The 12,683-nt window shown below is 36.8% G+C and overlaps 1 protein-coding gene across 2 annotated transcripts; it reads left to right on the forward strand.

The window, feature by feature from the left end:
* The first annotated feature begins 919 nt into the window (after nucleotides 1-919).
* On the forward strand, nucleotides 920-12,174 carry Ccdc58 (Coiled-coil domain-containing 58). 2 transcript variants are annotated; one of them, XM_069339404.1, is made up of 5 exons: nucleotides 920-1,060; nucleotides 1,819-1,944; nucleotides 5,648-5,692; nucleotides 10,248-10,394; nucleotides 11,392-12,174. In XM_069339404.1, the coding sequence occupies exons 1-5, from the start codon at nucleotides 956-958 to the stop codon at nucleotides 11,500-11,502; spliced, it is 534 nt and encodes a 177-aa protein (XP_069195505.1). In that variant the 5' UTR covers nucleotides 920-955; the 3' UTR covers nucleotides 11,503-12,174. The 2 variants fall into 2 exon arrangements, with proteins under 2 accessions (XP_069195505.1, XP_045602915.1); XM_045746959.2 differs by lacking the exon at nucleotides 5,648-5,692.
* Nucleotides 12,175-12,683: the final 509 nt, after the last annotated feature.

Genomic DNA, 12,683 nt, shown 5'->3' on the forward strand with positions numbered 1-12,683 from the left:
TAATTCTCGCCGGCGGAGGGCAAAAGCCTGTTCTTAGACTTTTATTGTGGTCTTTCTAGACCAGTGGTTCTCAGCCTATTATGTCTCGGTCCCCCTTTTTCCTACCACATTCTCACCTGTGGACCCCTACAACCACGTTCTCGGCTGTGGACCCCTACAACCATGTTCTCACCTGTGGACCCCTACAACCTCGTTCTCGGCTATGGACCCCTACAACCACGTTCTCACCTGTGGACCTCTACAACCACGTCCTTACCTGTGGACCCCTTCACGTAAACTAAGATATATGACTTGTACAAGAAATTTATCCGAATTTACCTGAATTTGCTTAGGGTCCACTAGCACTCTAGGCGGCTTGTCAAAGGTCCCACCATTTGTCCTGATGATTTTTTCCAGCTGAATTATAAAATTCAACACAGTTTTGCCAGTTACGGCTTCTGCGGGTAGGCGGTTCCATGGTTTTGTAACCCTGTGAGTGTAGAAAGCGATATGTTATGCTGGAAACACTTTGCGTTCTGTGTCTTTATTATATATACACCTTTATGTATCAAATAAGCAACCACTATATCATGTTCTGCATATTTTTAAACATAAATAAATTATTATTATTAATTTTGTATTAATTAACACGCTAAGGTTTACACAGCAATGTGCTGCTAATATATTCTATATGAAGGATAGCAGAGTGTAAATAAAAAACTAGCAATACTTTCCTTTAATATCCCCCATCTCACAGGATGCCTATAGTCAAATATGTACTGTATATAGGCCTATTTGCTAAAAACTAAGCTACATAGCCTTCCCGGCTTGGTGCCTTCTTTTGATAATTACTTACTTGCTAAGAACTATGGTAATCTCAATAGCTTGGCGTGTTAGTGGTTTTGCAAAAATATAAATTATACGAAAGTTATTATATTATCTATTGTTACCTTATTGTGTTGTAAATTATTATGTAATGGTTGGGTTAAATGCGAGTGAGAGGAGGCGTAGAGAGTCGATCACACATCCGGACATTGTCAACATGGCCGCTACCACACAGGTCTCGTGTGAGGATATCACGGTAATATACTCGCTTTATACGTCACGTTGCAGGGTAATAAAGCTGGCGAGCGACAAGATGGTAGTGTGTAGTATGTGTGGGTGTCCGTGTGTGGGGGCTGGTGGCGTGGAGGCCGTGGTTTGGCCTACCGGAGGGTCAAGATTCAAGTTGGCGCCTCAGCCGATGTGGGAGCAGACGATGGGTAGGGGTTTGACCGGGTGTTTTGCTTTTCCTTCCTTCCTTTTATTGGTCGATTAAGCTTGTGACTAGGTTGCTAGGATAGGTGCTCAAGGGTACCTACTTAAACTTGATGTCTGAAGCCGGGGATTATATTAAGGTTAAAACAGCAGCTCTAGTTTGGGCCGGCTTAGCGTGCCCTTGGAAATGATAACTTCTGATTTGGGTATTATTATTACTTTTTATTTTTTATTTTCGGGAGCCTTATCATTCAGTACTATGAGAAGTGTGTGTGTCATAATGACTTGAAACTTCATATATACCAATGTAGGCATAAATATATATGGGTGTAATTGAAATTGAGAAATGTCTCATAACAGTTAATGGTTGCATAGTCCCACTGCTTTTAATTTTCTTTCGAAGTAATACAAAAATTTCCCAAAAATAGCAAGAGTCAAATATGTACCCTTAGATTTCTCTATGGAAACAATTGTTTTTCAATTAATTTTTTTAAGTTCAGGTTATATTTGGCATGGTAGGCCTATTCCTATTAAATGCAATCAAAATAAATTGTAACACAGTATCCATGTTTACTTTTTCAGGACACACTACAGGCCATGCGGGCCATTGATGACAAAATCATATACGAGCTGAATGTGGCCACTCCAACACAGTCATTCAGAAATGAAGTGGATCCGTCAATTCACTGCAAGAGTTTATATGATCAAGTATGTCCAAATGTCAGTTTATACTCTCCAAACTTTTCCTGCTAATATTTGTTGTCTTTTTATCATATACAGTATTTTAAAGGTAAGTTTCTGTGGCATAGTTTATATAAAGCAATTAGATGGTCCCATAACCAGTTATCATAGGTCAGGCCTTGAAGTTCAGACACTGGTATTGTGATATGTAGCAAACCTCTAGACCAGGGTTCTTGATTGTCTATGATTACCCAATATGTCCATATTCCCCCTTTGCCAGACTGTCAAACTCACCACCACCACCAGTCCTATTAGGTACCAGTATGATTGCAAAATATACCAATAGCTTGGTTTTACTTTACATTTTGTAAAACTAGGAGCAAAATTTATGACAGAAAATTACAAGAATTTTATCATAGCATTTACCATTTTCTTTTATTGTTCAAAGACTGAGTCTCGTACCTCTATTTTGGGGGGTTCCCAGACAACTAAGGGGTATGAATACATACCCCTAGTTAAGAACAGCTGCTATAGACTTTTTAAATCTTGTTATTGTTCTCTAGTCATATTTTCTATCTGTTGCCACATAGTCTAGAAATGTCCTGACATGTTCTTTATAAAACAATTGGAAGCATTATTGTTTTGGGACTTAATGCCGTTATTATGTTGGCTAGTTTCCTGTATGCAGATGTTATTTAGTCACTCTACATTGTGTTCAGTATCGTATTATTGTACATGGATATGTAGTTATGTGGGTAATAAATTTTATGTAAAAAAATTAACTACTGATGAAATTTGGAGTTGCACAGGTTGATAAGATTAACGTAAAATCCCTCTGGTCTACTGCATCAAACGCAGTGAGTTTGGCCTTTAGTTTTCTGTTCTGGGCCTCAATATATTCCTTGTGCATTGGCTTTTGCTATCACAAACATTCACAGACCTACCAGGCCTCTGGACTTTGGCAGGCCAACCAAACATTAGGCCACAATTGGTTATGCTCGGAGCAGAAGGGAGCATGGGAATCAAAAATCAACATAAAAACTGAGAAAAACTGGCCAGAAAATAGCACAGCAAAACAAACAATGCATCTTGATTTGAGATAATGTGGGAAAGTGGTAGTTTCTGTGTATGGAGTCTGCCTCCACCACATCACTCCCTAATGCATTCCATTTATTAACTACTGACACTAAAAAAAAAATTCTGATGTCTTTATGGCTCATTTGGGCACTCAAATTTCCACTTGTGTCCCCTAATGCGTGTGCCCCTTGTGTTAAACTGTCTGTCTACCCTATCAATTCCTTCGAGAATTCCTTTGTATGTGGTGATCATGTCTTTCCTAACTCTCCTGTCTTCCAGCGACGTGATATTTAATTCCCGTACTCTCTCCTCATAGCTCATGCCCCTCAGTTCAGGCACTAGTCTGGTGGCAAACCACTGAGCCTTCTCCAATTTATCTTTATGCTTGACGAACTCCATGCTGGAGCGGCATATTTCAGGATTGGTCTGACATACGTGGTATACAAGGTCCTGAATGATTCCTTACACAAGTTTCTAAAGGCCGTTCTTATGTTGGCCAACCTGACATATGCCGCTGAGGTTATCCTCTTGATGTTAGCTTTGGGGGGACAGATCTGGCATGATATCAACCCCCCAGGTTTTTCTCTCATTCTAGAAGAATTTCATCTCTCAAATGATACCTTGTATCTGGCCTTCTGCTCCCTACACCTATCTTCATTACATTACATTACATTTGCTCGGGTTAAACTCTAACAACCGTTTGTTGGACCATTCCTTCAGTTTGTCCAGGTCTTCTTGAAGCCTCATGCTGTCCTCTTCTATCTTAATCCTTCTCGTAATTTTGGCATCATCAGCAAACATTGAGAGGAAGGAGTCTATACCCTTTGGAAGATCATTTACGTATATCAGAAACGGGATAGGTCCGAGTACAGAACCCTCTGGGACTAAACTTGTGACTTCCTGCCAATCTGAGGTCTCACCCCTCACAGTAACCCTGCTTCCTATTGCTTAGGTATTCCCTTATCCTCTGGAGCACTCTACCATTTACTCTTGTTCGTTTCTCCAACTTATGCACCAGCCCCTTATGGGGTACTGTGTCAAAGGCTTTCCGACAGTTCAAGAAGATGCAGTCTGCCCAACCTTTTCTTTCTTGATTAATCTTTGTCACCTGATCATAGAATTCTATTAAACCTGTGAGGCAAGATTTACTATCTGAACCCATGTTGATGGCGTGTCACGAAGTCCCTTCTCTCCAGATGTGCTACTAGGCTCTCTCTCACTATCATCTCAATCATCTTGCATGATATACATGTTAAAGACACTGGTCTGTAGTTCAGTGCCTCTTGCCTGTCCCCCTCTTTGTATATTGGGACTACATTAGCCGTCTTTCATATTTCCGGTAAGTCTCCCATCTCCAGCGACCTACTATACACCATGAAGAGTGGCAAGCAAAGTACTTCTGCGCACTCTTTCAGTATCCATGGTAAGATTCTGTAGGGGTTTGTGTGTATGGGACTAGGAGTATGTGCTGGTCATGATGTTCCCCATCTCTTGCCCCATCAGTGAACAATAAAATGGTGCATTTCAAACAATAAAATGTTGTCAGGTGGTTCCTTCTGAACTTTTAATAAGTCCCATTGTGCATCAATATTATGAATTCAACACTTGATTGTACTTGAGCATTACTTTTGTCCAGTTAATCCTGTGGAAGTATATTTGGCCATACTGTATATATAACAGCCTGTAGATGTATGTATTGTTCTACTTTAAATAATAAAGATACAAATATACATATTTGTACTATATATAAAGCTGTGTAATACAACCTAATATTCCAGTGCTTGCCCAGTTGTATTTCATGTGGGACAATACATGTTGTATTGAAAATTGGTTATTACATGGATATTCCTCACAAAGTAATCTTACTGATAATGCCGTATTTTTTGGTGTATAAGACCGCACCTAATTTACAAAGATATTTTGTAGGAAGGTGCAGAACAATCACAGTAAATTTCATTGTACACATACTAAGTGATTTTCAAGTGAATTCGTAAGGAAAAACGTATAATTTTTACGTGTAAATACCATGTACTGTATATTCGGGTAGTGGAATAAAAATACACATCTTACCTGTTGGCAAATACGGTAATTTGTTGTGTTCATACTTTCTATTGTAATGGCCATCGTAACTCATAATTTCTCATATTTAGATTTTAACCATTTAAGCTAGACATTATTTAGAATATTCTTTGAAGATATGAAATAATATATACTGTATGATAACACAGTATATCAACGGTTATGCTTTCTCTGCCTGTGCTTATAAAAGTACTTTGGGTTTCAAAGTAAATGCAAATAAAGCCCAAAATGAATATAAATATTGCTTTATCAAACTGCCCTTTGCTAATCTTATACGATGACCAAATCACACATCAGAATATGGAGTAACGTTTTCTTTATCTTCTGATGTGTGGTTTGAGTCATCTTCAGCCGTGTTATTGTGACTCGTCTGCACTGATCTTATATATCCGGTCAATCTTACTCATTGAATTGTAAAAGTTAGCTGGGATGCTTTTTCAAAATAAATCTGGCGTACAGTATACTGAACTGAATATACAGTTTGTAGGTATTTTTAGTCATTTTAACTTTGAAATTTTGTAAGCTTTTTATGTTAATTGATCATAACGCAGTATTCGTTTCTCCTCTATTTTAGATCGTGAGTGAACGTCTGACGTGGTATTCAGGAGGAGTGCGGCCAGTAAGGTCATTGGGAGATGATTAATGGAACAACTGTTTAGTCATGAACCACTCAGCTGCTGCTAGAGACCGTTACATAGACAGCTTTTTGGAACTTGGGCTATATATATATTGAGTCATTCGTAATTTGTATTTTTGTAGTAGTTGAACCATTGATCTTAATCCTTGACCTTTCTTTGTCCTTGTGTCTAATTTAATATTTCTTGCTATAGTTTTTAATTTTTATTATGTGACGATGGTAAAAATTAATGATTTTAGTATTGAAGTGATTGGGAAAACGAAAGCAGGGACAGTTTGATAGCACAAAAGTGCACAAATACCGTATTTCTCTGCATATATGACGCACATTTTGCAAGGATACTTTGTGGATTTTTTATTTTATCTTTTATAGTATCTTATCATACATTTATTGACGGTGGTTTTTAAAGCCCAGTTTCCCGATTAAGATAGTCTTTCATATAAGCTATGACATCAAGCTTAAGCTTAATTACTGTATAACAATGCGTCTTATTCACCGGCAAATACGGTAACTATCAAATGTAACTGTTAAAGCAGAGCGTTTAACTTGTTGATGTAATACAGTGATGGTTTGAGAATGTGGAGAATACAACACAAAATGGGACGTAAATAATTGAAAATATACTAAAGAGTAAACAACTTCTTTTAATTGGCTTAATTTTTTGAGGAACTTAAACTTTCATAACAATGAAAAGGTAATTAATCTGCTTGAGCCATAAAAAGCTAATGCATTATACCACTTACCTACTATAGCCAACTAATTGATATAGGTTGATTAGGAACTAAAGTTACTTATCTTATAAGTATACAGACAGCAAGTCACAATAACATGGCTGAAAGTTAGACACCCAACCCTCATCTGAAAAAAACAAAAGTGACAAAGTTTAGGTCTGTCTTGGACCATTGTGAAGTAGTGGAAGTAGTAGACAATATATGGAAAAAGATCTTTAAAAGGTCATTTGGCCCAGGATTTGAATTGTATAAGACTCATTGTCTTAGTTCTAATTGACTGAAGTGTGAGTGTTTTAGTGGATGGGTTTTGTATGATAAATGAAAGTTTGATATTTCAATCTTCACGTATAAGGCTTGAAATTGCTTGCTGCACATAGTTGTGTAGAATACCAATATCAAAGTAGACCATTTCTTGCATCCACTTTATCATGCTTGCAAGCTCTTCCCTGTTATCACATTTGTAGTTCTTGCAAGGTTTTTTTTATTATCACCAAATCTGTCTACAGTATATCTGATACTGTATGTTGTCTGTCTTCCCCTTTCTTCTGTGGGTACTTTTCTCAATATGGGTGGTAATAGCAGAAAGTGTCCAGGCAACCCTCTAATTTTTATTGACATTCTATCATCTTGAGCAGTCGGGGAACTTGTACAAAATTATTTTTTTTTTTTTATCTACCACAGAGTAATTCATGTTATCAGGAACAAAGCCTATATTTAGGCTTACTGTGGTCCCCCCTATGCCAACTACTGACCTTCCCCAGGATGCAGCCCACAATTGCATAACTCCTGGGTAACTTTATTGCTAGGTGACCAGAGCCTCGGGGAAGAGGTAATGTGCCCAACAGTGCGTTCTGCTCGGGGATTGAAGCCAGGTCCATCAGCTGTGAGTCAAGGATGTAGACAACTCTGCTACATGACCCAGTTTATTTTTACCTTCACAAGTGTGGATTGACAAGAAGAGAACCTTTGATAAATAAATACAATACAGTACATGAAGGGAAGAATAACCAGCAAGAGTTATGTCTGGCCTTGGGATAGGTGCCAAAACATGATACTCGGGATGTTGTACACCCACACAATCTGATACATTCTTAACTATGCTGCCCTGATACTGATCAGGCTCTCCATGAGAGAAATTTGTCTATCCAATCAAAATGTAGCCATGAATGACATTACATGGGGCATAAAATTACCAAGATCATCATGATGAGTGATTAGTTTACTGACAGACCATCTATTATACCAGACCAGCTAAATAATGCCAGATATTATTTTATCCATTTGACTATAAATTAAAATGTACACATTTTCGAACAGTTGTTTTAAATTTACAGAGCTTATGAGACTAGCATGTATTGCAAGGTGTTTATAAGATAACTGTAGCTCTTGTGACAGGAGGACTATGCCAGGGTATAAAAAAATATTGTCTACCATGGTATTTGTGAATGCATATGAAACTCGGAGCCCATGCAATAGTTGAGAAGGCTGCCAACCCAACAGCATTGAAACACGTTTGCTTGAAAAATCTAGTGTGCCTATAAAATGTAATTTCAAAATGCATGGTTTTCACAATTTATCCGTAACTTAATTTCCCCTCGTATTAGCATCTTGTTTATTATTAAGGATATGTTGACTGGTCTGTGCCACTGATGATGCTAAATATTCTTCTAGGCTTGGTGCCTTCTTGTGATAATTACTTATGCCCTAAGGAAAATGAAGCATGATACCTTGGCATTGGCCTGTTGCACTTAATTTTCATGTACATGCAGTATTCAACAATCTCCTGGGAGCACAGTGGTGACACACTCGCCCCACACTTCACGAGAGATTTGTCTAGGTTAGTCCTGGCCAGGGAGGATTGTCTGGGCATCAATCCTTAATTGATTGCCTCTGTTCTCCCAGCAGTAATTGGGTACCTGGTTGTTAACCGATTGGTTGGTCGTGTACCAGGGAAAACTAGTGGGTAAGGCTGACCATGAGCTATGGGAAAGGAAAGCTCTCGGCCTGTTAACAGGAGTCGGAAGTTGTCTGTTCCTGTACTCACCTGTGTAAAAAAAATGGTTAAGGTTTTCAGGCTGATGAACAAATAGAAAGTCATCATTGATTCTTTATTTACTATTTTTTATGCATAAATGATAACTATTCAATATAAGCTCAAACTCGCTCACAAGATTGTGTGTGGTTTGCCTTGATGGGTTGTCAAGATCCTAAACTCTGACTTCATATGTAGGTAGAGTGCAGTAAACATTAATTCTTATCTGTATATGGCCCAATTTAATCCTTATTTAATAATTTGTGCATATTTTATTCTTTGTCCTTAAAAATTGAACCCTTTCTCATGATTTAAGTCATATGAATTGGTTTTGCCTAACCTAAAGAGTTTTAACCCAGACAACCCACTAACGTATTAAGGCCAGTGCTCATTAGCTTGAGGAAATGTCAATGTTGCTGTGCTTTTAATTTTACTCTAGTACCATAATTTTGATGCTATGGTCAAAAGTGTGATGCATTTAATGTTAGGACTGGTTAAACAAAATTACCACCCTTTGAAGACCATCTTGAATCTGTCAGTGGCTGGTAGTGACTTCTTATTGCTGTTGTCGATGGTTACATGGTAATGCTGTATACAGCAAGGAATTTATTGTAAAATACTATTTTATCAGCAAAAACAACTTAAAAGCATAATGGGAAATTCTTTGACAAATATTTCAAGGATTTCTTCAATAGTGTATTTAAACACTTAAAAGCCTTCTTGTAAAAAATGAGTGAGCGAGTGAGTTTATAGCAGTTCTGAGGAGGATTCTAAATATGAGCATACATTTAAAAATAAAGGGTTTCCAGGGAAAATAAGTCATAGATGTATTATAGATCGGTGCTTTTTAATACAGTACTGTACTTATATGTTTCTAATTATTATTTAAAACTAACTCCTGTGCACAAAGTAAGGTGCTTGGAAGGGATGTGGATAAGGGTTTAAATAGGACAGGGAAAAGGAATGGTGCCCCACCACTTAGATGGTCGGGGATTGAACACTCGCCTGCAAGAAGTGAAACCGTTGCTCTACCATCCACTCAGTGTTTGGCTCCTGCACACAAATCAACATATGCTATTTATTCTCTATTTGATTTCTTAACTAGATTTTCAGGTGCACCATGATGTAGTGCTTTTAAATAGTTAAACCCTTGGACTGTTTAATTATTTCATCGTCATTCATTCCCATACTTTTATCATTTCATACATGACTAAATTTCCTTGTTTTTAGTACTTATCATCTTGCTCTCACTTGTGTATAATTTTATATAAAATGTATTTTGTCACAAGAAAAACAAATATTAAAAATTTAATTCCCCAGTTTAGGAAGCATTGCTATAGATCAGCCCATCCTCATAAGTAATGATGGACCATCGTTATTCATACTGACGTAAAAAGCATTTAGAAAGTAGAAATCGGTACCATTGAATTTGGACAAACTAAAAAAAATTTTGTAATGGTGTTACGAAGAAAATTTAACCTAGTTTAACCTTCCTAGGCCTAATACATGTTATCTGAGGCCTATTATATTACATATATGTGCTATACTAGGCCAAGGAATATTTATAGTAAGTTTGGTTTTTAGCTTTGTTTTTGGGGACTATAAAATACCAAATTTTATCTAATTGTCCTTTACATCTATGTATGCACGATGGTTCACTTAGTCACTAAGAGTACGATCTAAACAGGACGATGGGTTGTGTAGATTTGATAGTGAGGCTCAGCATTTTATTTTCTGCATTTTAATTTGGCTATTTTTTGTTTTCCTGTTGCAGTTAAATAAGATATATGATCAAAGAGATTCGATGATTGAAACCTGTTTAAGTGAATCAAAGATGAAGCTAAGAAGTATACAGCTAGAGGCCAGTCACAAGCTGGATGATCCTCGTATTTTGAGACGTCTTCGTACCGAACAGAGTAAGGTACGTCTCCAGTTCAGAGCCTTCATTGGCTGCTGCCATCAAATGGATGTTTCACATTGAAATCACAACAACATGATGAATCTGAGAAAATATTGAAATCTTATGATATCAAATCCACATCCCTGGAGTGCATGTACCTGAAGAGTTCAGAGATGTGTGTTCGATACTATTGTATGACTTCAAAATTTTCTTAACTGAATGTTGATATACTGTTCCAGTGCTATTTTTTCATCTTTGCTTTTCACCTCAAAAATATATAAAATGAAATGATGCAAAAAAAAAAAAATGGTATTAGATGGCTCGTGGTCCTAAAAGTTGAAAGCTACAGGTAAGGTTAAGGTTGGTGGTTATAAAGTTGACAAAAACTGGTAGATGGTAAATGTTAAAATTTATAAGGTGGCATTTTTTAAATTGTTTAGGACAAAGCAACACAAGTACAAATTACAATAACTTTTATTATCTATTTAAACAAAATTTTGCTCTTATTTGCAGTCTGTTTTAGACAGATTAAATAAATTAAATAAGGTAGTGTTTCAACACCATTGAAAGCTGTAAAACACTGACAAATTATAAGGAAGCCAGGACTCAGAGCCTAACTCATTGTATAATTAAGGTACTGTAATTACTCAAATACACACACAAATACCTCACCAGTTGATTGATAGTTGAGAGGCGTGACCAGAGAGCCAAAGCCCAACCCCTGCAAGCACAACTTGGTGAGTACACACTCACTACATTTCCTCCACAGACAACTCAGTAAAATCAGCCAATTAACTTCATTTAATGAATACTGTACAGTACTTTCCTTTTGGAAGATGTTCTCAGATGGGGACAAGACAGACCAAGATGTCATCACTTTCATTTCATGTGTGCAGATTGGATTATTTTTTTCAGCCACATTTTTGTGACATTATGCACTTTTACTATTTATTATTCAGCAATCAATTTGAAGTCTGTTTTTAATTTTGCACCTTTTGACGCTTTATTTTTTTTCCAGATTCGAGAGCTGCAAAATGAAGTAACTATTGAAGAAATTATTCGAGAGCGGAGTTTAAAAGTATTTGAAGAAAGATGCCGCCAGTACTATAAGCCTCCCAAACCTGAATGACATAATAGTTCCTTAGGGGATTTATGACCCAAGTATTGGTCAAGTCCATAGAACAGTACAATTGTCACTTGTATCTTCTCTTAAGGTCCAATAGGAGAATGTAGATTGAAATATAAATACAATTTTACTAAAATGGTCAGTCTGCATTATCTAAATATTAATATTTTGTGACCAAATTCCCTGTTTGTTTGGCAGCTGATGCCACTGTGCTATGGCAACAGTCAGAACTTAGGTATTTTGTTATTTTTTTTTTCTCTAACGTTAAGGAATTGTGCTGTACGGGCAGTATATGATAGCAGTTTTCATGTTTGTTTTTACATCAATATATCATTGCCTCAGGTACATAATTGTAATTCTGATATTTAGTTGTCTGATTGCTCATCTTTATATTTAATGTTTTACGGAGTAGATGTATATAGTAAAGTTGTTCTGGAATAAAGTTTATCTGAAATATCTAGGTGTTTATACAGTGCCACTTTACGCAAAACTGTTGCTTTAACAAAATCATTCAAGCCCATGTGTATAGTATACACATGTATATTAAAGTATACAGTAATTACTCTGAGACATATATTTTGTTAAATAAGGTCAGAATGCAGGAAATAACTTGATTTGGGGTAATGTATATGATGGGCTGTGGGAGTAATGCTTTCCAAATAAATCACTTTGCTATCAAGTTGCTTCATTTGCCTTTTCCTCAACAGGAAACAGATATTGCAAATGAATTACCTAGAAACTTAAAATAATCTGAGAGAGATGATGCTATGTAACTTTCCTGGCTATGTAGCAGCCAGAGTGATGGATCATTTGAATGTCCTTCGACACGGATGGTGGTACTCTTAATGGCAGATGCCTTCTTGTGTTAATTACTTTAATGAATTTTATCTTTGCTCATTAAATAATGTTAATAGTTGGAAAATATATTTCTTGGACTAACTTGTTTAGCTAAAATAATTTGGGGGTTCAGTCCCTGAGCCCATTATGTGCTGCTGTAATCCTTTCCACAACCACCCGCAGGATAGATATGGGGTTCGTAATAATTGAACTATAAACTTAAGCTTGACTTAATTGTGGTCATTTGTTTTGCCAACGAGCACAATTAAATTTCCCACATTTTGTATCCATTAATGAGCAAGTGTGACTAGGTGTGTGGAGTTGGAACCATTTGCCATTGTTTTAAA

This window comes from Procambarus clarkii, chromosome 41, assembly GCF_040958095.1.
Source record: "Procambarus clarkii isolate CNS0578487 chromosome 41, FALCON_Pclarkii_2.0, whole genome shotgun sequence".
Classification (NCBI taxonomy): Eukaryota; Metazoa; Arthropoda; class Malacostraca; order Decapoda; family Cambaridae; genus Procambarus; species Procambarus clarkii.